The following is a 25,595-nucleotide window of genomic DNA, read 5'->3' on the forward strand; positions in this document are numbered from 1 at the left end:
GTTCATTCTAGATTTCGGAGACTTGTTTTATTTTATTCTTTCTTTTTGCTGCTTTGGAGATAAAATGACTTTTCTATCCAAACTTTATGTAATTAAATAATGAAAACATTTTCATGTAAATGTTTGCCATGCTCCTGTAAACTGATCGTGATCACACCTTTATTCAGCTCAAGAACAATGAGGTTATTCCTCCAGAGATTGTGTGAAATACAATAGATGTGTTCAGGGTGTAAACATACTTCTCATGAGGCTGAAAAACCTGAATAAATAAACGTGTGGAGGTTTGAATACTCCTGCATGTGCAGTAAAATCAGAGGAAAGAGTAAAGAGAACTTGAATCACCCTCTTTATATTCAAGCATCCTTGTCCGGTTTGTTATTTGGACCCAGCAGAGTGGAGCTGCGACCCTCTGTGGGGTCTCGAACCAGCCGTTGAGGCCCCTCGGCTCACCGGGCTCTAACCGTCGGCACATTATCGGCTGAGACCGGTCATTAGGGCCCGTATCGATGAAGCGGCTTCACGCGCAGATCACATTAAAAACGTGTTAAACTGGCTTTATTGACGCCCCCCAAAACAGGAAGCGATGTTTGTCCTATAGCCAATCAGGGAGCCGGTGTCACGTTGTCTATGGTGTCCAGGAAGGGCCACTTTTAATTAAGACACTCTTCGTCTTCGTCCGGGAGGAACGGAGGAGGATCTTCTTCTCTGCAGTATTTTACTGCTGGACACATTGATCCGCTGAGCTCAGCGTTTACATTCACGGAGGAATAATTCTGTTAATGGAGCTTCATCATTTATGCCTCTGAGACATTAACACAGTATTATAGTAATAATAATATGTATATATATATATATATATATATATATCATGTTAATGATTCCAGGCTGATGTGAAGCACATTCATGACGGAATGTTCTATAGATAAAGTTTAGTTCAGTGCTAAAGCGATCAGTTGATTCATTAGTTCATCGATTGACAGAAAACGAACAGAAAACTGTTTCTGTTCCAGTTTCTCTAAAGTGAAGATTTGCTGCTTTTTTATATCAATATAAATTAAATATATTTGGATTTTGGACTTTTCAGGTCCTGGAATTTCTAGTTTCTATAAATATGTTCTTACTGTAACTAAATATAGTTACTTCAATACTTCTCTTTCCTCTTATTACATCTTTTTTTGTCTCTCGCCGTTGACTACCGTTCATATTGTTTCCTGAAATCAGGTGCTATGGGTGAGGACCTCGCCTCTCTATTGAGTAACATTACAGAAAATATTCCCTCTTGTTTCTGACTAATCATGTCGAGGGAAGGGAAGACAGTTTCTTCAAGGATTTGAACCGTTGACCTCCCGGTTCAGAAACCAAAGACAGAGAGGGGAGAGAAAGGGACAGTGTGAGGCAAAATATTTAGTTAGTGCGGGACGTTGATGAGACTCCAGAGGATTCAGAAAATGTCTGCTTGGTTATTTTCACATCTTAAAATCTCATTTCTTTGTGTGTTTTCTAAGTGAACCTCTGCTGTTCGTCCTGACTCGTCTGTCCGTCATCGTGTTAAAGCTGCATTCCCTGAAGAACCCCCATTGACTTTGTGTTTTCAGTGGTTTGTGGTCACAGCGTCCAGTTCAGACTCGCTAATGTTTTCTTGACTGATGTCATTATTTAATGTTTGTCTAACTGTCTGTATTCTGTTTTTTTATTAAAGGAGCCATCGACGTCATTTCGGTTTGATTACATAATAATCGTTTTTTTTTTTAATATGTTGAATTTTTGGTTTCCAGTTGTTTTGATTTCAGTGAGGCGTTTGACTTTTTATCGACGGAACGTTTGAATGGAAGCAGTGACGTAATGCAGCGGGTCAGTTTATCTGAAGGGTCTCCGGAGGTCGAGGCTCATATACAGTAATGCAAAGGTGTCAATGTGTCAATAATTCAGAATAACAGAATATGATGTTTATAGAACCACATAAATTCGGAATATATGAGTGTGCATGTAAATATAGTCAATGTAGTGACTCCGACACTCGAGCGCTTCCTCCCAGCGCTGCGTTCCACGTACATTTCTGTGAGATCACGTTGGTTTGGGGAAGTTTGTTCCAGATCTGTGGTGCATAGAACCTGAAAGCTGATTATGCGTGTTTGGTTGGAAGGTTGGAGAGAAACAACAAAAAGGAAACAAATAAAGGCTCTTTGGTCAAATCAAACAAAAACGTCAGAGGCCAACGTGGCTGCTTCTCTCATCTATGAAGTGTTGACCAAACATTTAGACTGCTTTCAGCTCATGTTGTGTCCAACCCAGAACCATGAACAGATCAGAACCATAACTGGGCCAGACCTGGAACCAAGGTGGACCCAAAGAGTGTGAACACAGAGAGCCTGTTTTAGGGGTTTAAATAAAACTCCTTCTAGCTGACATGAAGGTTCAGACCGCGGTCACCACCAACCACCGCTCACCCACGGGGCTGTTTGGTTAAACCCACTCGGTCAGTCGGGTTAACTCAGTTCATTTTCTCCGCTCTGTGTGACATCACCCTGTGGGCATGGTGACCACGGGAGGTTCAAGAACAAAGACTTTTTCCATCAGGACCTTCATGTTGGAATAACACAGTGTGTGTGTGTGTGTGTGTGTGTGTGTGTGTGTGTGTGTGTGTGTGTGTGTGTGTGTGTGTTTTGACACAGTGATCGAGCCGCTGGTTGTTTCCTCTCCTGTGTCGACGTCTGTTGAGGTTTCACATGCTGTGATGAGCTACAGTACAAAACTTCAAGCCAGAGCTTTGAAACCGTCTCTGGATGTTCGTCCATCAGCTCCGTTTATTAGCTCAATAAAATGTTCAAAAGAAAGGGTCTGTTATTTTGTAAATATGGACTGTAAATTGAATTAACTTTCGGCCCATTTTCTCCGTTTTGGCAACCATCTTCCAATATTTTTTCAATAATGTATGTTAAATATTACACCTTCTTTATCATCTTTGTGCCAAAGTGATGTTTAGACGGTGTGCAAAGTTTGAATAATGAAAACGGCTAGGCATTAGTAAAGTCTTTAAAGGATATTTTAGTGACAATTGCAAGAGACAATCAAGGGGTCTCGGACCCCCAAAGACCCTCCGTATTTCGTTCACCTTAAGAGTGAGGAAAGACATTTTGTCCACCTGACTTCTATTCTGATTGCTGTCTGGTTGTTGCATGAAGTAAGAACAACAAGCGTGAGTTGTCCAGGGTGCTTCTTTAGGGTTTGATCGGACTGGGGATCAGATTAGAAGGTGAGGGTCAATTTGGTGCATTCAAATCTTCATTCATCATCTTCATTTGAAAAATAAATCTGCCGATGCAGAAACATGCAGTAATCCGACATATTCCCAGTAGAGTTTACATTTCCATTGTTTCAGGATGGAATTGAGTGTCGACATTTGTTTGTATTGTATATTAGACACCGTTAACGTGGTTTCACTGCATAGACCGATTTGTTTCGGTTGTTGTTAACAACATTGTTAAGTTACTGGGTTGAGGTACGTCATTGGGACAAATGGGTGAGGGTTGGTGGGACAGGTGGGCGGGGTTGGTGGATGGTCAAGAGGGTGTATTAGCAGGGGGTTGGTGTCATTTGGGCATCTGGGTGGAGGGTGGGTACAACTAGTGGATGGGAAATCAGAAGGACCAGCCATCAGTGCTGTTGTTGGTGGTACATCAGTCCTTTTTGTGGTGGTATTTCAGCCCTTTGGGTGGTGGTACGTCAGTCCTTTGGGTGGTGGTACCTCAGTCCTTTGGGTGGTGGTACGTCAGTCCTATTTGTGGTGGTATGTCAATCTTGTGTTTGGTGTTTTGTCAGTCCTGTGCGTGGTGGTTCCTGACTCCCGTTGGTGGTGGTACCTCAGTCCTGTGGGTGGTGGTACGTGAAGGTACCTCAGTCTGCGTGCGTGATGCTCTGCTGGTCCTCCTGCTCCTCCTGCTCCTCCTGCTCCACCTCCTCCTCCTCTTCCTCCTCCACCTCCTCGCTGTGTGAGAAAGCAGCAGCTCTGCCCTTCAGACTGTTGACTCTGAGGTGAATCAGGGTCGGTTATCTAAATATTATCCGTTTCTCTGAGCGATTCCTTCCCTCAGATTTATCGCTGAGTCTCACGTGGTGGCTCGGTTCTCTGGATCTGTGGAGGTCCAGACTGTTGCTTTTGGGCGCGACGGCAGCGGCGGTGATGGCAGCAGGTTTATGAGGCTTACTGCCGAAAACGACAGGTTGTGATTAAGGAAACTGAAAGATTTGGTGGACGTGTCACAGACGGGATGAATGAGGAGCAGTCGGTCTGTATTTCTTTTGATTTAACCTTCCTTCTACCTGGCAGCTACCAACGCATTCTGTGGTTACCAGAGATTTAATCGGATGGATGTGGGGAGTGTTTTCTCTCCGTTAGGATACTGAGAGGGAAGAGGTGGAAGAAAATGAAGAATGGATGGAAGAGATAAAAGAGAAGAAACTGAGGTTAACAAGCAAAAACAAGCTTTCATTTAAATTGATGTCGCTCATGTTTCATCTGATATTAACGGTTTTATTTACATGTTTTTTCATGAAACGACCAAAACCAACAACATGTTAAAGTCCGTCTGACTTCCTGTCTGCGGCTCTCAGCGATTAACACAAAACACAAATATACAGTTTAGGTTTAAAAAAAAAGGTTTTCTTAAACAGATGGTCACTATAGTTTTCATGAATCGTTGCTAAAACAGGAGTAAATAGTCCATTTGTCGGGGACTATTTTGAGCGGCGTATGAATCCACAAAGATGTATAGATAAGTGCATGTGGTTTTACGGCTAATCTATGTTCATCACTTGTGTTCAAATCACTTTTAAAGAACTAAATCTTTATCTATGACCCTTTTTTTTTGGTTTAAGAAATACAAATAGGTTCAATTAAAATCTAAACCTAAAAACAAAAGAAAAGATGTCCGTGTAAAACAGAATAATGGTGCATTCTGCCGGATATATATCGTAGGTTTTGTGTAATGAGTTTTTTTGAATGCTTTTGCTCTCAGAGTTTTTATTTAACTTTGTAGTTTTTCTAACAGAAGTTCCTGCACTTTAGATAAAATATGATTTTTTTTGTCCTTTTTTTCAGTATTAATCCATTAAAACACCACTTTTAAACAATATTATAAAAACTTAAATATATTAAATATTGGGAATCAAAACAGTAACTTCTCATTTTACTGGTCCACCATTTCCTAATCATTTCCTGGGAACGTTTCTTGTAAAGAGCAACTGGAGACAAAGTTATTTTAGTAACTTCAGTAAGTGATGTTTTGTTTTTGATAAAACCTGCAGAAGATATAAAAACCCTAAAGTCCGGTCCACCCTCTTCTGTTACAGCTTCAAACTGATCAGCATTCAGCCTGGAATAACCTTCACTACTTCAGTATCTAAAGTCTGTTTTCATGAGGTGTTCACACTAATTTGTCCGTCACATGCAGGAGGAGGAGGATGAGACACACGGAGATTAGGAAGAGGAGGAAGAGGTGAAGGAGAGGAGGGAGGGAGGGAGGAGGAGACACGGTGAGATAAGGAGGAGGAGGAGGAGGCCGATGAAGAGAGCAGATAACAGTAGAATTAGTGGAGTTTCATTGATTAGCTGTAGAACAGAAGCGTAGGAGCATTGATCGGCTCTCAGGAAGCAGTTTTACAGGATTTGGACTGAAGAAGATGAAGAAGAGGAAGACAACAGTGTGTTCTGTAGGGAACGAGAAGAAGAAGAACTTTTTTTCTGATGCTGATGTTCTGTCTGCAGAAACAGCTGATTGGTTACTGATTGTTAACAGTTTGAGGTCTAAATTGCTGTGATGTGTTACATTAAGAGACCAAGATAATCCATCAGAAACTACGACACACCATCGTTTCATTTATCAAAGCAAAGCTGAGACTGTTGGATGCTTTGTGGTGCGTTCAGGTACCGATGTGACGCGCCGACATTGGACATTTGGGAGTCCTTACTATCACAAATACACATCATCCTGTTTTTAAAGCACCCATGTTTTGCTCATCACTTGTTTGTCAGATTTGTATTTTCCGACACCATACGGTGGCTCCTGAATGCAGCTAATCCTCCACAGATTTCCAGTTGTACATGAATGCACCGCAACACGGTAGACTTTTTAAATGTCTAACCCAGTGGTGACTATCTTATCCCATAGACCGACCACAGGACTAACAGCGTATCAGGTGTTTGTAGTAAACGTTGCTCTGGAGTTTCATCCAGAAGAGTGAAACGATCCTCAGCTTTGTGTTCAGTTCCTCGTCAGGAAAAAACTGCTCTTCACTCGATCATATTTCATATTTCATTCCTAGTAAGGTCAACAGGGTGCGGCTGCATTTGCTCCTCTCTTACAATGGGCGTTGACTAAGCTGATCATGTATTTATAATAACTTATCTTTAGTCAGACACTTTATTGTCCACAATGTTGTGCAAAATGATCTTCTGCTTCATCGCAATCAACACGAAGTTTCGTCCTCAAACAGACGTGAAGACGGCCTCGCTTCACTCAACCTGTTGCTTCTCTGGCTGAATGTGTCATTTACAAGCAGGAGACAACCTCCGGTTCTGAAGAGTGAAGTCAGTGCTTCAAGTGTTAAAGCTGCATTCTCTCTAGTGTCCACCAGGGGGCGACTCCTCTGGTTGTATAGAAGTCTATGAGAAAATGACTCTACTTCTCTCTTGATTTATTACCTCAGTAAACATTGTAAACATGAGTTTATGGTCTCAATCTCTAGTTTCAAGTCTTCTTCAATACAGCATGATGTTCATTTAGTACATTATGGTCCATTTAGAGTCAAACAGACCATAAAGCAGGGGATGCTTGTTTAAACGCTTTGAATACGCTCCTGTGTGTGTGTGTGTGTGTGTGTGTGTGTGTGTGTTTGTATATCAGTGAGAGAAAGTGTGGTAACACCTTCGGACACGATAACTCACAGCTGCATCAGTGACTTACTGTCACGCACACATCGTCCTCCAAGCGTCCATTTACATGCCAGCGTTGCTTCAGAGCTGCAGTTAAGTGTTTTAAACTGATAACCGAATCACATTCCTGCATGCATACACACACACACACACACACACACACACACACACACACACACACACACACACACACACACACAGAGTATCTCTGTAGCGTCTGCTGCTCGGTCCAGACATGGAGAAGATTTACTCTCTGTAATGAGGTCAGAAGGTCAAAACACTGTCGGTAAATTTCAGACACACTTTCTGTCTCTCTCTCTCGCGCACACACACACACACACACACACACACACACACACACACACACACACACACACACACACACACACACACACACAGCTGTTGGTTGAAGTTGTGCAGATCACTCACCAGCAGCTGTCACTCAGAAGTGTGTGTTTGGTGCAAAAATGCAAAACTACAACATTTTCTCATCTCAGAGCTCTGAATTTTATTTGAATCGAGTTGTTTTGAAATGAGGGAAAAACTCTGAAGAGTTTTATTTTAGTATTTGTTTGTTTTATTCAGATATTTTACTGAAAGTGACTACAAAGAACTATCATTTGGTTTTAAACTGGTAGTGTCTCTGAGCACCAGAGTCTCTTTAGAAAACCTCTCATGTTACTGCAGCAGGGTCTGACAGTCTGCTCCTCTCAGTCCTGGTTCTGGTTCTCCCGTGCCTCCCTTCCCTCCAGCGGGTCCAGCAATACGTCCTGGGTCTCCAGCAGAGAGGAGAAGCTCTGCTCCTGGAGGAGGAGGAGGAGACGCTGCTGCTGTCGGGAGCTGAGGTCTCCTCCCTCCAGAGCTCCGGATCTGGGTTTGTCCAAGGTGGACTGGTCTCTGCTGGAGGATCTGGGTCTGTCCGCGGTGGACCGGTCTCTGCTGGAGGATCTGCGTCTGTCTCAGATCTCTATAGAAACAGACCATCTTCTCTCTGATGGTATCTTTACTGATGGAGGTCTGATAGAGGATCAAGACTACACTGAGACTGGTTCAGATAGAGGATCAGGACTACACTGAGACTGGTTCAGATAGAGGATCAGGACTACACTGAGACTGGTTCAGGACCAGTTATAAGTTCCTCACAGTAACTTTAAGTAACTAACCACAAAACAGACCAATGCAAAAATGATTATTCATCGTTTTACGGAGGGTTACTCTTGTTAATAATTATTAAAGGTGCTTTGTGGAGCACCAGGCTAGTTGTTTCCCACCGTTTCCATTCTTTGTGCTAAGCTAAGCTAACCAGGCTGTAGCTTTTTACTGACCATAAAAACATGAGTCTTTTTCATCTAAATCCCTCGATCTCTAGCCAGACGAAGAATAAGCGTCAACTATTCCTTTGTGTGTGTGTGTGTGTGTGTGTGTGTGTGTGTGTGTGTGTGAGCCCTAGTGTGTGTGTGTGTGCCCTAGTGTGTGTGTGTGTGTGTGTGAGCCCTAGTGTGTGTGTGTGTGTGTGTGTGTGTGTGTAGACAGTGACAGAGCAGTAAGTGAAGCACTGACAGCAGAGATCAATGACTGAAGGAGAGAGCTGTAATCCACCCTCTTTGAAACACACACACACACACACACACACACACACACACAGCCGTCTGTGTGTGTGTGTGTGTGTGTTAATCCCCCCCTCTTACCTCCAGTCGTCTGGTTCTTGTAAATGTAAAGAGGCAGACAGATCAGACTCTCTGACATCGTCCACTTAAGGTTCACTAAAATCTAAATGATGCGTTTCATTCTACTTCCTGTTCCTCGGTGACTCCATTAAACCTGTTGTCAAAATATAGAATAGAGATTTTCTGAGTATTGTATTAAAACCAGTAAGTGCTTTATTTGCATTCTTTACTGTTCACTCACAGTCGACCGTCCACTAAAGGGGGAAATGCCCCCAAAAATATTTAAAAAATGAAAAAGAAAAGCACAGGAACGCTGACTTCCTCTCTTAAGATTTCGTAAAATTTAGAAAAATCCCTTTTGACTGTGTTTGACGTTTATATGACGTTTAAGATAAAGCACCATGCTTTTATGGCTTCTATGCCTCATTTTTATTTACTGTCCAGACATGAACTTTGCACAAGAGTTTAAAATGCAGGAGAGAGTTTAATACAGCAGATCATTTAAATAGTATTATTAATAAACGAGCCTCTTATTAATAAACCAGCCTCTCATTAATAAACGAGCCTCTTATTAATAAACCAGCCTCTTATTAATAAACCGGCCTCTCATTAATAAACGAGCCTCTTATTAATAAACCAGCCTCTCATTAATAAATGAGCCTCTCATTAATAAACGAGCCTCTTATTAATAAACCAGCCTCTCATTAATAAACCAGCCTCTTATTAATAAACCAGCCTCTTATTAATAAACGAGCCTCTTATTAATAAACCAGCCTCTCATTAATAAATGAGCCTCTCATTAATAAACGAGCCTCTTATTAATAAACCAGCCTCTCATTAATAAACGAGCCTCTCATTAATAAACGAGCCTCTCATTAATAAACGAGCCTCTTATTAATAAACCAGCCTCTCATTAATAAACCAGCCTCTTATTAATAAACGAGCCTCTCATTAATAAACGAGCCTCTTATTAATAAACCAGCCTCTCATTTATAAACCAGCCTCTTATTAATAAACCAGCCTCTCATTAATAAACCAGCCTCTTATTAATAAACCAGCCTCTCATTAATAAACGAGCCTCTTATTAATAAACCAGCCTCTCATTAATAAACGAGCCTCTTATTAATAAACGAGCCTCTTATTAATAAACCAGCTGCTCATTAATAAACCAGCCTCTTATTAATAAACCAGCCTCTCATTAATAAACGAGCCTCTTATTAATAAACGAGCCTCTTATTAATAAACCAGCTGCTCATTAATAAACCAGCCTCTTATTAATAAACCAGCCTCTCATTAATAAACGAGCCTCTTATTAATAAACGAGCCTCTTATTAATAAACCAGCTGCTCATTAATAAACCAGCCTCTCATTAATAAACCAGCCTCTCATTAATAAACGAGCCTCTTATTAATAAACGAGCCTCTTATTAATAAACCAGCTGCTCATTAATAAACGAGCCTCTTATTAATAAACCAGCCTCTCATTAATAAACGAGCCTCTTATTAATAAACCAGCCTCTCATTAATAAACCAGCCTCTTATTAATAAACCAGCCTCTCATTAATAAACGAGCCTCTCATTAATAAACCAGCCTCTTATTAATAAACCAGCCTCTCATTAATAAACCAGCCTCTTATTAATAAACGAGCCTCTTATTAATAAACGAGCCTCTTATTAATAAACCAGCTGCTCATTAATAAACGAGCCTCTTAACTTGTGGCTAATATAAAATATTTTGCATTTTTAAAAGAAAATGTTTATAGTGAACAAAAAAGATAAATTCCGTATTAAATGTGTTGGTGGAGAGTAGAGCTGCAACAAATACTCAGATACCAGAAAATGAATCTGCAACTAGTTTTTAGAATTGATGAATCGTTTTAATCAAACTGGGTTCACTGGTTCCAGTGTGTGTGAGGAGATTCCACTCTTTGTTTACTTAGTTGTGATTTTTCACTACTTCTTACCAATTTTCATCCAAACGTTTTACAGAAAGATTGTAATTAATCATCAGTTGCAGCGTTTGAATGAAGCACTGAAGCTGTGATGTGTGTAAACAAGTCTTCTGTCTGAGGGTCAAACAAAGATCATTTATGAAAGTTAAAGAAGCCGAAGCTGCGACAGAAAGAAAACAGAGAAGCCGGTTCTGTCCGGCTGGTTGTGGTCTGATGGAGAAAGTGAAGCCGGCAGCCTGGACGTGTCTGCAACATTTTCTGGCCGTTGAACTAAACAACACGTTATATTTGGCCGTTTGTCTCGCAGATGGAATTTTACAGCGATGGACTCGATAAACACTCGCAGAACAAAACCTCTTCGACAGAACGGAGTCAAGAAACAGCAGCTGCTGCTCACAGAGGCCTCAGTGTTCAGCAGAGGGCCACACAGGTGCTGCTGTCACTGGACGTCATATAACTTATTAATACAGTTAAAACAACATGATAATAATAAAATCACAAACACTACATATCAAGATACAGGGTACAAAACCACAGGCATCGAGACAAAAGTACATGAACATAAAGTATTTGAAAGTTTAATAGATATATTTGAAAATTCTCAAACAAATGTTTATTTGTTTATTTCTAAAGCACAGCGTTTATTTAAATAGCACCTCAGGTAATACGTCTGTCTACATTAGGCAAAGAGATGTATTACAAGAAAACAAAAATAAAAATAAATAAAAACAAAGATGTATGGAATTACTGTAAAATTACAAAGTAAGATCGTTTTCTTTATCTGCTATTTGAAATTTCAATGTGTCCTTTACTCCAGTAACGACACGTAGTTATTTTAACACAAACCACAATCTTTTCCTAAACCTGACCGAGTAGTTTTATTTTGAAAAGACTGTATTCATGTAACGAGATGAAATTTACACGTATTGCCGAAGTTTCGTAGGAAAATGCACAAAAAAGGAGTAAATGTAAATGGAGTAACTTTTTAAGATATTAAAAGATATTACGTTATTTATGTCTTTATTATGTCATAATAACAGCTTCATTAACAGAGATGATCTATTCTGATGGCGGAGTGTTTGACTTGAAGTTGACTTACTGCCCCCTACTGGTCATAAAACACTTAATATAGCTTTAACCTCAGCGCACAGTTTATAACAATATATTTACATAAACCTGATAGTTTAGAGGTTTTTATCTTTAAATACGATGGCAACAGAAAATAACTCATTCGGGATTAACTGAGTTGTTGTGTTGCCTAAACTTAACTGAGTTGTTTTGTTGCCTAAACTTAACTGAGTTGTTTTGTTGCCTAAACGTAACTGAGTTGTTTTGTTGCCTAAACTTAACTGAGTTGTTTTGTTGCCTAAACTTAACTGAGTTGTTTTGTTGCTTAAACTTAACTGAGTTGTTTTATTGCCTAAACTTAACTGAGTTGTTTTGTTGCCTAAACTTAACTGAGTTGTTTTGTTGCCTAAACTTAACTGAGTTGTTTTATTGCCTAAACTTAACTGAGTTGTTTTGTTGCCTAAACTTAACTGAGTTGTTTTGTTGCCTAAACTTAACTGAGTTGTTTTGTTGCTTAAACTTAACTGAGTTGTTTTATTGCCTAAACTTAACTGTTGTTTTATTGCCTAAACTTAACTGAGTTGTTTTGTTGCCTAAACTTAACTGAGTTGTTTTATTGCCTAAACTTAACTGAGTTGTTTTGTTGCCTAAACTTAACTGAGTTGTTTTGTTGCCTAAACTTAACTGAGTTGTTTTATTGCCTAAACTTAACTGAGTTGTTTTGTTGCCTAAACTTAACTGAGTTGTTTTGTTGCCTAAACTTAACTGAGTTGTTTTGTTGCTTAAACTTAACTGAGTTGTTTTATTGCCTAAACTTAACTGTTGTTGTGTTGCCTAAACTTAACTGAGTTGTTTTGATGCCTAAACTTAACTGAGTTGTTTTGTTGTCTAAACTTAACTGAGTTGTTGTGTTGCCTAAACTTAACTGAGTTGTTTTGTTGTCTAAACTTAACTGAGTTGTTGTGTTGCCTAAACTTAACTGAGTTGTTTTGTTGTCTAAACTTAACTGAGTTGTTGTGTTGCCTAAACTTAACTGAGTTGTTGTGTTGCCTAAACTTAACTGAGTTGTTTTGTTGTCTAAATTTAACTGAGTTGTTTTGTTGCCTAAACTTAACTGAGTTGTTTTATTGCCTAAACTTAACTGAGTTGTTTTGTTGCCTAAACTTAACTGAGTTGTTTTGTTGCCTAAACTTAACTGAGTTGTTTTGTTGCTTAAACTTAACTGAGTTGTTTTATTGCCTAAACTTAACTGTTGTTGTGTTGCCTAAACTTAACTGAGTTGTTTTGATGCCTAAACTTAACTGAGTTGTTTTGTTGTCTAAACTTAACTGAGTTGTTGTGTTGCCTAAACTTAACTGAGTTGTTTTGTTGTCTAAACTTAACTGAGTTGTTGTGTTGCCTAAACTTAACTGAGTTGTTTTGTTGTCTAAACTTAACTGAGTTGTTGTGTTGCCTAAACTTAACTGAGTTGTTGTGTTGCCTAAACTTAACTGAGTTGTTTTGTTGTCTAAATTTAACTGAGTTGTTTTGTTGCCTAAACTTAACTGAGTTGTTTTGTTGCCTAAACTTAACTGAGTTGTTGTGTTGCCTAAACTTAACTGAGTTGTTTTGTTGTCTAAACTTAACTGAGTTGTTTTGTTGCCTAAACTTAACTGAGTTGTTTTGTTGCCTAAACTTAACTGAGTTGTTTTGTTGCCTAAACTTAACTGAGTTGTTGTGTTGCCTAAACTTAACTGAGTTGTTTTGTTGTCTAAACTTAACTGAGTTGTTTTGTTGCCTAAACTTAACTGAGTTGTTTTGTTGCCTAAACTTAACTGAGTTGTTTTGTTGCCTAAACTTAACTGAGTTGTTTTGTTGTCTAAACTTAACTGAGTTGTTTTGTTGTCTAAACTTAACTGAGTTGTTTTGTTGCCTAAACTTAACTGAGTTGTTGTGTTGCCTAAACTTAACTGAGTTGTTTTGTTGTCTAAACTTAACTGAGTTGTTTTGTTGCCTAAACCTAACTGAGTTGTTGTGTTGCCTAAACTTAACTGCGTTGTTTTTTGTGAAGACAGAAGTTCATCTTTAGAATATTGTATTCGTGTAACGAGCAGAAATTGACACGAGTTGCTGAACTCATAATTGTCAGATGTTCATCTTTCCGATGGTCATCGACGAACGCTTCCATCAGAAAAAGCCTCCAAAACAAAGCTTAAGTTGTAAAATGTCATTACAAATATTTATTCTACGTGCCTCATTTAAAATATTGCCCAAAATATACATTTTACTTTAACCAGATCCTGTAAAAAACATTCAACTCTGAGCTCCTCAGCTCAACTAAGAATCCATGATTGATTCATAAATATAAATAGCTCAGTGTCTACAGCACGTAAAGAACGTTTTTGCAACATTAGTAACACTAACAATGTTTAATATATAGATTCATTGTTTTCCAATTTTTGTAAAATAAATGTAGTGACCGTTGCTTCCCAATAAAAAAGACAATAAATGATCAAAGAAATTCAACTTGTGTTTCTGTCATGTCTGGCCTGGGCTTGTTGAGATCCGTTTTTCGGACCGATAGCTGCGTCTTTATGCCGCACAAGCAGCACAAAGCTTTGGTTTATGTTTCACGTTCATGCATCTTGTTTCCTCTTCAAAGTATCTTCAGACCTCAGAAGTTGTTTTCATGTCTGAGCCGCTGACAGGCGGAGCAGCGAGGCTCTTAAGCCGGTCTAAATCAGGTTTGTGTAACGTTTAACACCAGCAGGCCCGTCAGAACCACAGCCTCAGCCTGACGCAGGAGAAGAGCCTCATCATCTGTTCCTAAAACATTTCAAATCAACCGGAGTTCTTTCTCTTTGTTTGAGCTGCGAGTGCAGCGACAAGAACCTTAAACGGAAACATCGTCGCGTGAATTATGTGATGAATCTCTGAAAACTATACAGATTCATGACTTTGGCTTTACCATAAATATTCCAGTACCGCCTACAGTTCTACAGTTAAACACTTGAACTAATCTGTGGTACAAATACTCGGGAACAAAATCATATTCACCCGAAGCGTGTATATGTTCAGCTCCACGACATGAAACTGTAGATCTTCTCTTTCCTCAACTCGTCCGTTTCAGATTCAGAGTGTAACAGCTGCTGCCATGAAACACTGAACGTCCTGAAGTGAATATCATAAAAGAATATCAGTTGTGACCACAAGCCCAAGTCTGCAGATCTATTATCCATATATCTACAGGATATTTAGCATACATTTGATATATTTTCCTTTTTCAAAACAGTCAGAAAAAAATAAAACATACTGCAGCTATCTGAATGAGCTTAAATAAGCAACGCAGAAACAGACATTAAATATACAAAAAAACAAAACAAACTAAGATATGATGAATAAATGCCCATAAAAAATAGATGGTGCACAAAAATAAATAGATGAATAAATATATAATTAATAAAAATAAAGACCTTGAGTTGGAGAATGTTTCTCAGGAGGTCTCTGACTGAACCCAACTTCTCTTCAGACCTTCATTGGAATGATTGAATGATTGAATGATTGAATGATTGAATGATTGAATGACTGAATGATTGAATGACTGAATGATTGAATGATTGAATGATTGAATGATTGAATGATTGAATGATTGAATGATTGAATGATTGAATGATTGAATGATTGAATGATTGAATGATTGAATGATTGAATGACTGAATGATTGAATGATTGAATGACTGAATGATTGAATGATTGAATGACTGAATGATTGAATGATTGAATGACTGAATGATTGAATGATTGAATGATTGAATGACTGAATGATTGAATGATTGAATGACTGAATGATTGAATGATTGAATGATTGAATGACTGAATGATTGAATGATTGAATGATTGAATGATTGAATGACTGAATGATTGAATGACTGAATGATTGAATGATTGAATGATTGAATGACTGAATGATTGAATGATTGAATGATTGAATGACTGAATGATTGAATGATTGAATGACTGAATGATTGAATGACTGAATGACTGAATGATTGAATGATTGAATGACTGAATGATTGAATGATTGAATGACTGAATGATTGAATGACTGAATGATTGAATGATTGAATGACTGAATGATTGAATGACTGAATGATTGAATGATTGAATGATTGAATGATTGAATGATTGAATGATTGAATGACTGAATGACTGAATGATTGAATGATTGAATGACTGAATGATTGAATGATTGAATGATTGAATGATTGAATGATTGAATGACTGAATGATTGAATGATTGAATGACTGAATGATTGAATGATTGAATGACTGAATGATTGAATGACTGAATGATTGAATGATTGAATGACTGAATGATTGAATGAGGGGCGACTGTGGCTAAGTGGATAGCAGGGCCGTCTTTTTTTTTTGGCCGTCGTGTGATAGACTCTGAATTGTAAGTCGCTTTGGATAAAAGCGACTGCTAAATGACTGTAATGTAATGATTGAATGATTGAATGAAGGTGTAATTGTTCTTTTAACACTCCGGCAGAGAGTTTTGTTTCCCAAACACACAACAATTGTATAATTGACATGAGAATAACAGAAATATTGTATTGATATTATAGTTACTGCTATAGTTTAGTGTTGACGTAGTGTCGCTCTGATGCACTCGTCTTCATTGCTTCACTGTCTTTAAACTACAGACGCTCAGATGTGAAGAGTTGGTTGTAAATGAAACTTCTCTGGGTTTTGGACTGTTAATCAGACATAGTTATGAAGACGTCACCTTTTGCATTTGGAAATCGTGATTGTAATTTTTGTACCATATTTTGACAGTTAATAACACACAAAATATCTAAATATAATATGGTGAATTCATTAATAATGAACTGTATCATAGCGGTAGCTGCAGCTTTTCTCACCTGTATCTGATGTTATTGTCCTTCACAGATGAAAACGTACCCAGAAATACAACGATGTACGTATTCTATATGTATCTCTGTTTGTTAACAGACACAGCGGCCATGGAGGCCTTCACAGGACTGCATGGCTCCTGTTGAGCACTACACTGGTGTCCGTATATGTGCTGCTTTCACCTCTGACCCTGTATTCTGTGTGTTCCAGATCTACGATGCAGAGGGGACGTTACAGCACTTTATAGACGGTAATGACCCCAGTAAGTCCAGCTGGATGAGGTACATCCGCTGTGCCCGACACTGTGGGGAGCAGAACATGATGGTCGTACAGTACAGGTACCAACAAGTCCAACTCTCTCAATTATCTTCATTCATGTTATAATTGCAAAAGTAGTTTGTCTAACAACAAACCTGATAATGAAGTGTTAACTTTCACTTTCACACAATTAATCAAAGTTTGTTAAACCCATACTTATAAATGTGCAGCTCTGCAAACAATTCATCATCATTTCTGATGATGAAAAAGGTAAATCTTTGAGTTAGTAATGAGAACAGTAAAGACACAAACATGACGTCCCACTGCAGTGCGTCCTGCTTCTTCACGTGCTCGTCCTGTTGTAGCTTCAGGTGTCCACTGTTGTCCTCATGCTCGTCCTCTGATCCTGCGCTCTGTATTCAGACTCTGGCTTTAGATCCGTCACGCTGCTCTCGTGCTTCTGATCCTTTGTTTTCTCATCCTGCTCTTGCTTCGGATGCGTTTTTGATATTTTGATATTTTGATAATATTTCACGTACAATATTGTGTAAACAATCCACACAAAGACAATTAACAAAGTTAAAGAGGAATCTGACGGTTGGCTTATTTTATTTTTCAGATTTGCGATACATAATGATGTTATTGTGATATTTATGGGCCACAATAAGTGGGCAGTCAAAGTGGGCACAGCCCTGTAATTGTGATGGTCATCATCATCCGTCATCAGAATATAACGAACCAACAGATTGTTTCATAAAACAGATATGTTGTACCAGTTATTATGTCCATCTATATGTAAATAACTCTGATGCAATATAATGCAACAGCTCCTGAATCCGACATTAATGTTGTTGTTGTTGAAGGTGTGTCAGAGGTTGTTGATTCTTACATAATCATCGTTTCTTAGATTTGTGCTTCAAGGTTTTTCAATGACATGAACACTGAACCATAATATACACAGAGCTGCTGCTGCTCCCTGAGCTTGTTGCTTGTTGTTGTGTTTGTGTAAAATGAAACATTATTGAACACTGAGGTTTTCTGTCTCACATTGTGCTGAGTCGTGAAGTCTTCAGGCTTTAGAACCAGCAAGAACACACAACAGCTCTTAAAGTAAAGTCTCACACAGTGTTCTATGTCCCGTGTATTATAACACATATTTTATTCTATGCGAGAGTTCACTCCTCCTTCACTAACTCTCTGCTCTCCTCTCAACGCTCACGTTGCATTCGAGACATTCAGTGAGTTTGACACAGGTCAGTCACGCTGATGCTTTAATAGAATCTATATGTTGCAGTGTGGTCAGATATTGTAGCAATGCATAAAGTAATAACTGCACATAATGTAGTACCTGCACATAATGTAGTACCTGCACATAATGTAGTACCTGCACATAATGTAGTACCTGCACATAATGTAGTACCTGCACATAATGTAGTACCTGCACATAATGTAGTAGCTGTGCATAATGTTATATTTAAATATAAAAAGCTTATAATGCAATAATCAGCACATCATGTAAAAACTCAAGGTTGTAAGTATTCGGTGCACATGCCTGGTTTTTATGTGCGCAGATTTTTAGACAAATTATTCGGCATATAAAAAAATAACTGGAATCATTACGCATGGAAACATATTTTAACATTCTAAGAATCATCCAGAATATTAAATGATCATAAACATGTCCTAAAGACAAATCAATGACTCCACTTCATGTAGGTTCATGTACTTTACATAAATATTACATTATGCACAATATGTACATTATTCAAAACAAAGTTTGCTTAACTTATAATGTAATAAATATCTTATAATGTAATAACTTATACTATTATGTACAAAACTGTTATTACATTATGAGCTCATGTTTTTCTTACATTGTGTGTTAATTATTACATGATGAGCTTTTATTATATAATATATAAGTATGCGCATACTTTTCTTACATTAGCGTATAAGGAAAAATGTGAGACACAAAGGTTATGATTCAAACATTTTATTGTTACATATTCATTTTATAATCAGTGAAGTGTGTTTACAAGAAACAAAAAAGTTTTTTGGTGATTTTTCAGAAGAGAAACATTCTAAATGTCTCATAAGAGACATAAAGACATAAAAGCATGTTTCATAAGATGTGGTGACAAATACAGTATTAATATGACACCATCACAACAAGCACGACTGAGCAACAGAAAAGAGAGATTCTAACAGCGCAAACTTTAAATGAAAGTCTTAAAAGTTCCCTTTTTGTTCCACTGACTCCACCGGGAAAGTCGTTAGTTTTTTGTTTTCCACTCTAAACCTGATCTGCCTCTTTTGAAATCTATGCGCCAAATGAAGGAATAACATTGTATTTCATTCATATATTCATAAGTACAACACACATTAATCAACATTACTGTAGATGTGCCAGTGTTAGCCAGCCGGCTAATCTTCAACCGTGGTCCTTTAGATGTTTCACTTTATGTAAAGAACGATGTCATTCAATGTTTGATATATTTACACAGAAAGAAATGACCTGCATGGTGTATTACCTCCGTGCAAATATATACTACCAATACATCTCAATTCATACAGAGATTATTCCGGAACACCGGAAGCAGAAACCTAGTGATGGCCACCCTCTTCACTTTACAGATGAGAAGCAAAACACGGGAACTTCACCTTCCCTGTACGTTTACCACCACTCGACTACTGAACTGCTCATTTCTCCTCTGGTGGATCCACCGCCTCCCTCTCCCACTCACCACAAACTCACGACCAAAGACTGCACGTAAGAAGCGGACGGGTTTGTGTTTGACTTGTGGACAGCGACTTTGAAGACTCGAGTTTGTCATTTTTAACCGTCGCCATCTTGGTTTTTAACAACCAGCGAGCAGACATGACCATGTTTGGGTGACGTAGAGACACCGTAGAGTCGTTTTCTCATAGACTTCCATACAATCAGACTTTCCTGATTGGCAATTAGAGAGAATGCAGGTTTAAGGTTTAACTTCTCAGGACCAGAGGCAGCCGTCCGCCACACACTGAGCCGTCCGTTAGACTTAATTAATACGTTGAGTAGACACACTAACGAGTGTGGGTCTGTATTGTATCTGTTGTGTCCGACTATTTTACTGCCAACAACTAACGCACATCTGTCGGGTGCTTATTTCAGACCCTGAACGTATATAACAGGAAACAAAGAGGAATAAGTATACGTCTCATAGTTCTGCAGTTTGAACCTGTGCTGCTGCCGTCACATCTCACGACAGCTCATAAAATGCAACAGTTCCTTCTTCCCGCTTTCTTCACATGTTCTTGTATCCATTGGTATGTTTCTTGCTCGTGTCTCGCCTTCAGTTCGCTGATTTCTTCGTCCATGTTTTCTTTGTTTGGTGGATCGAGGGTCACCGTCAGCTCGTTCAGTTCTTCTTGTTTTCTCTTCAGTCTCTCAAAGTCTCTCTGATACGGTCTGTGTTTGCACAGTTGTTGTACCAGCATGTCGTTGTGTTCTCGTTGCCTCTCCTTCAGGTCCTCCATGTCCTTGCCGTGCTTTTCCGTCAGAGCTTCGAAGTCGTCGGTGTATCTATGTCTGAATTCATTGAAGTCTTCAGCTTGCTTTCTGGCCTCTTCTTCGTGGGTATTCTGGAGTACCAGTAGATTTTTCATGAGGGTTTCTTGTAATTTCTTTAACTCTTGGTCTTCTTTTCCTCTTCTGATTTGATCTTCCTTTCTTTTTCTTCCATACTCCTCTTTTTCTTGTTTGTATTCTGCTTTGAGCATTTGAAGCTGCGTTTGCTCCTCAAATCGTCTCTGTTGATCTTCTTCATATCGTTTCTCCCACCGCTCCCTTCGCTCCTTCTCCAGAATCTCTTGCTCTTGTCTCATCTCCTCTCTCATCTGCGTTTTATCAGTAGCTTCAAGACTTTGCTTCCACTGCATTTGTTGGATTTCATCCTGCTTTTTTGTCTTACTTTCCTCGGCTCTTCTCTCCTCTTCTTCTCTCTTCATCTTTTCCTGCTCCTTCTTAATGTTTTCCCTCTTCATCTTGATCAGTTCTGCTTTCAGTTCTGTCTCTCGTTGAGTTTTGGTTATTTGTTCTGACATTTCTTTCTGCTTGGTCTGAATTTCTTCTTTATGTTTATTTTCTAAGTCCATCTTCTCTCTCTGTATCTCTCCTTCCTTTCCTTTCAGGATCCTCTTCATTTCTTTCTGTATGGCTGCTTCAGCTTCTTGGAACATGTCGGAGGTGTAGCAGCCACCACCGTTTCTTTTCACCATTGAGTCAACTTTCCTCAGTAGCTCTCTGACTGAAGCACTGCTGGGATGTTTGTTGTTGAAGACCTGGTATCTTCCTCCACAGTCTTCTAGGAGTTTTGTAACATAGCCTTCACTGTCTTCCTGCATGTAACTCTCAAATGTTTTGCCTTGAAGATCATCTCCTCTGGTGAATATAACAATGATGAAGTCTTCTGACTTCTTGCCGAAAAACGTCTTGATCAGCTCCACGGAGTCTTTCTCCTCTTGTGTGAGGCGGCCGATCTGCAGCACCAGTAAGAAGACATGAGGTCCAGGAGACAACATGGTGACGCATTTCACAAGCTCCTGTTTGACTTCATCGTTGGACAGAGTCGTGTCGTACAAGCCGGGGGTGTCGACTACAACGACAGGCCGTCCGTCAATCTCCTCGGTTTCTTTGTGGCAAAACTCTGTAACTGACTTTGAGCTGGGTCTAGATGTGAAGCATGCTTTACCCAAAATAGTGTTTGCACTGGCACTCTTTCCAGAACCAGTCTTTCCAATCAGCACCATCCTGAGACACTCTCTGTTCTGATGTTCAGAATCTGCCCTCTTCACTACAGGCTTGGAAGTTACAGATACTGTTCTGGGATCAGCCTCTTCAGTACAGTTCAGATGTCCTCCTTTGTTGTCACTCACGACGTTCTCCATCTTTCCGATCACTTCTTTATAATCATGATCCGAAAGACCCTTTTCGTCAAAGTTAATGCTGTGCTGCCTTTGTTTGCAATCTCGCATGAGTTTGTCCACAGAAGAATTCAATAACTCTCGCTCTTGTGTTTTGATGACCATCGCGTGTTGAAAGGCATCTTCACCGAAGAAGCTCAGAATAAACTTCAATGTGTGTCTGTCCTCTTCATTGAAGTCAGACGGCGTCACTAACAGCAGGAGGACATTTGGTCCAGGAGGACAAAGAGCGACGCACTTTCTCATCTCGTGTCTCACTTTATCCCGCGGCAGACCGAAGACGTCTGAGGTCGTCACTACTCTTAATTTTGTGCCTCTCCGTTCTCCGTCGGCGGCTCTACATTGCTTTGACACTTTCACATCTTTTCCCCTCGTGATGAAGTCACTTAGTCTTGTTTTTTCGTTTTGTCTCTTTCCAAACACGACAACCCTGAGTTCAGATACTGTAAAACAACAAAAGCCAAAGCATTTCTACATTTTTCTATTTTATAATAATAATATTATATTATTATTATCATCAAACTACTTGAGCTCATTTACATCATTTCTCTTTAGCATTTTCTTCTCCAGTGGTTCAAACATGAAGACAGTCAGAATTTATGGGATTACGTTTTTAAATGTAAATCTTACTTTTGTGTTTTGCAATTGTAGAATTATTTTATTGTCTCTTCACTTCTTTGACTAATGAGGAAATGTTCACCGAGTGACATAAAGAGCACGGATTAAAATAAATGTAATTACTCTTTTCTATTGACATTGAATCACTGACAGAAGCGATACAAATGTAAAGATATATGAATTCAATTAAACATGAAATACCTCAATGAATTGTTTTAATGGCATGAGAGCTATGGCGCTTATGCTTTAGTCCACCATTTGTTTTGCGCATAAACTATAAAAATATATTGATATCATGAAAATATTCTGGGCACAAAAGTTGGGAACAAATGTCAAAATGTAATTCTTTACAGATGATATTTTACTGTTTGCTTTAAAATAGCAAATCCCTCTACCTTCAATTCTTTAGTTTATACAGTAGTTTATTTTCTAGTTTCACAGTAAGAGCAACCTGGAGACATCAGACGTCAACTCTAGTTTGAAGATTGTCTTATTGGTACATGGTGTTTGTCTTTGGTCTACAATTTAAAAAAGAAGACACCATGACCATGAAGCTACATTAATCAATCCTTTGCTTTTAGAGGGCCAGAACATGATCAACATCAAAATAACAACTGATCACAATGTTATCATCCATCAAGCACCAAGCAACTGACCCCTTTGTGTCATCAGTGTCAACATTTTTTTAGATGCAAGCCAACTGAAACTAAAAAGTTAGAGTCAGTGCCAAGAACATTCCACCTTTTTGTTGGCTTGTGGCCATCTCATACGATCCCTCTTTGTGTTTCCATGCTGGGTTTGATGACTTATACCTGCTTTCAAATACACAATACTTACCGAATGCCAATGCCGCCATTATTGTGTCACTTCTGCACGAAGTTGTGGGAGAGGAATACGAATGGAGCAGCTATTGGGGATTTATATCTGCAAAATACCAAAATGCAGAGATTAAGTAACCAAGTAAACACAATAACTGTAATATACAGTGAGAGTAAATGTATGAACTTGCATTTTCATCTAAGTTAAGTCATGCAGTCTTTTAGTAAAAGTGTCAATGCCTCAAACGTTTTGAAGTCTAACCCAGAAACAGTTTTCTTGTTGGCTGCTAGTTGTCATTTATCTGTTTCCTGTTGACACACTGAACATGCTGCACTGACCTGAGGTTCTTGCTGTTGCTCCTTTAGTGTAGTTTATTCCTCACTCTCTCAAGCTTTGGGTTTGGTCCACCTCATCACCCGAACAGCCACCGGAGGATTAGAAATACACTGATTTTAATTAATGAATTACTTTCTGTAGTACATTTATACTTCCCTATATTTCTGTAGACATTTCTTCATTAGTTGCATTTATTTTCCGATCGTCTACTCACCAGGTGACCTTTTCATCAGAGTTGAAGCTCCACAATAAGATTAAATTGACAAGACGACCTCTTTACAGCAGAGCCAACAGGGCAGGGCCCAACACAGGAACGACAAGAATGCCACAGCCCGGAGTCACCACAGCTGTTCCTTCAAAACAATAACGAGAAGTACCGCCTCGCAAACGCCTTCGCCGGCCAATCAAAAGCACTTTACATCCGTCCGTCCAAAATGTCATCACTTCTTCATTTTACCCTTTTAGACATTTGTTTGAAATTGTCATAATCATCGTATCAATTATTTTAGTTATTCTTTTAGGCCAGAAGTGTGTAAAGTGGGGTCACAGCGACCTTTTGCCACCAAGATCGTAATTAGTTCATCTTTGAGTCAGAGTGAGCCTTCGTAAAAAAATTTAAGAAATGTCCTCAAAGGTTTCTGAGACGTCACATTCACGAGAATGTGACGGACGTGAGGTCCACCAAAGTTTAATTAGTTTATTCTTAAGTCCAGAGAGACGTTTTTTTTGCCAAATGTTAAGTTATCCCCTCCAGGCATTGCTGAGATTTCATGCTCACGAGAACGGACCGCACATAACGTACGTACGTATGGATGGAAGGAGAACCTAAAAACATAACGCTAGTGTGGAGGCATAAAAATATGTCAATAACTAAAAGGATTTATGTCAGCCAGGGTTTGACTTGTGACAGTAACAGGCCAAGTGACATCAAGTATCTCTACAACATGCAAAAACATGCACACCTCCTGAACAAAGTTGTATTTCACTTGACTTTAGAGTTGTTTGTGCAATAATACACAGTTAGACAGGAACTAGAGCTTCAGACTGATGAAGGAAGTTGGAGCAGAAATATTAGCATGAATCATTGTCTGCAGATTTGGAATCCCCCCAAAGACTGGAATAGGTGTGGATGAGCACAAAGACTTTCCCATCAAGATAGAATCTAAAGTGAAACTTGTGGAACTCTGTGACTAACATCCGAGTGAATCATCTCATCAGATCATCTTCATTGTTTCATTCCTGTAAGTAAGTCCATGAAGAGGGCGTGGCAATTAATGGAACTGATGTAACCCGACAGCTTTAACTACACAGACTGATGTGTGGGTTCATTTTATGAGTCGAGTCGGCGTTGTTCCACCTGCAGATTAGAGTAATGTTATAACGTCATTTAAGCTTTAATCATTGTTTTTTTAGATCATTTTCATCCCCGCTGTTCATTTTTTTTCCTATTGATTTTGAATACTTTATAGTTTTGTTGATTTTTTTTGTCACACGTTTTTTATTTATTGAATATTTTTATGTGAAGCACTTATGACTGCAAATAAAGTTGAGTTAACGGGTAGTTTCAGACCTAAAAGCCTTTTTATTTTTAACAATAACACTACTGCTACTACTACTTCTATCCTAAATACTTACTCATTATAATAATACTTATTTTGATTGTTGAAACCTCTCTTTCCGTCTGTCCCCACACTATGAATACAACAATAGAAACACAAACACACATAAAAAGATAGAAATCTGTTGTCACAGATTTATCTTTAATGAAAAAGTACAAGATAATATAGAAAAGTACAATCACGGGACAAAAAGTGCTCCAACAAAGAAAAGTCGTTCGTGCTGCACAGCGTTGGCTGTAAACAGGGAAACCGGTCAAACTTGTCCACAGCAGGAAGTTCACACGAAAAAACAAGCTTGTGGTTTTTCATACATACATACATACCTCCTACATTATTTAAACTGTGGAGTGTGCTTACTAGAAACAAGAGAGTAAACTTGCAGATTGTGCAGAGGAGAAACATTCTTAATGGTTAATTAACGGCATCTTAACTTTCCTAAAATATGGTGACAAATTGAGTATTGACCC

At 38.8% G+C, this 25,595-nt stretch overlaps 2 protein-coding genes across 2 annotated transcripts in view; one reads left to right on the forward strand and one right to left on the reverse strand.

Moving 5' to 3' along the window:
• The window catches only part of prdm6 (PR domain containing 6), an 82,056-nt gene that overhangs the window by 14,732 nt on the left and 41,729 nt on the right, over window positions 1–25,595 (forward strand). The window contains 1 exon segment of the mRNA XM_076078870.1: window positions 16,724–16,851. Within this exon segment, the coding sequence (XP_075934985.1) occupies window positions 16,724–16,851 (128 nt within the window).
• Window positions 20,024–23,210, reverse strand: LOC142934333 (GTPase IMAP family member 8-like). Its single transcript, XM_076078880.1, has 2 exons — window positions 23,192–23,210; window positions 20,024–22,179 (listed from the first exon to the last, which is right to left on the reverse strand). Exons 1-2 carry the CDS (start codon window positions 23,208–23,210, stop codon window positions 20,024–20,026), a joined length of 2,175 nt encoding a protein of 724 aa, XP_075934995.1.

This window comes from Anarhichas minor, unplaced genomic scaffold (assembly GCF_050575085.1).
Source record: "Anarhichas minor isolate MPS153535 unplaced genomic scaffold, ASM5057508v1 ptg000068l, whole genome shotgun sequence".
Taxonomy (NCBI): domain Eukaryota; kingdom Metazoa; phylum Chordata; class Actinopteri; order Perciformes; family Anarhichadidae; genus Anarhichas; species Anarhichas minor.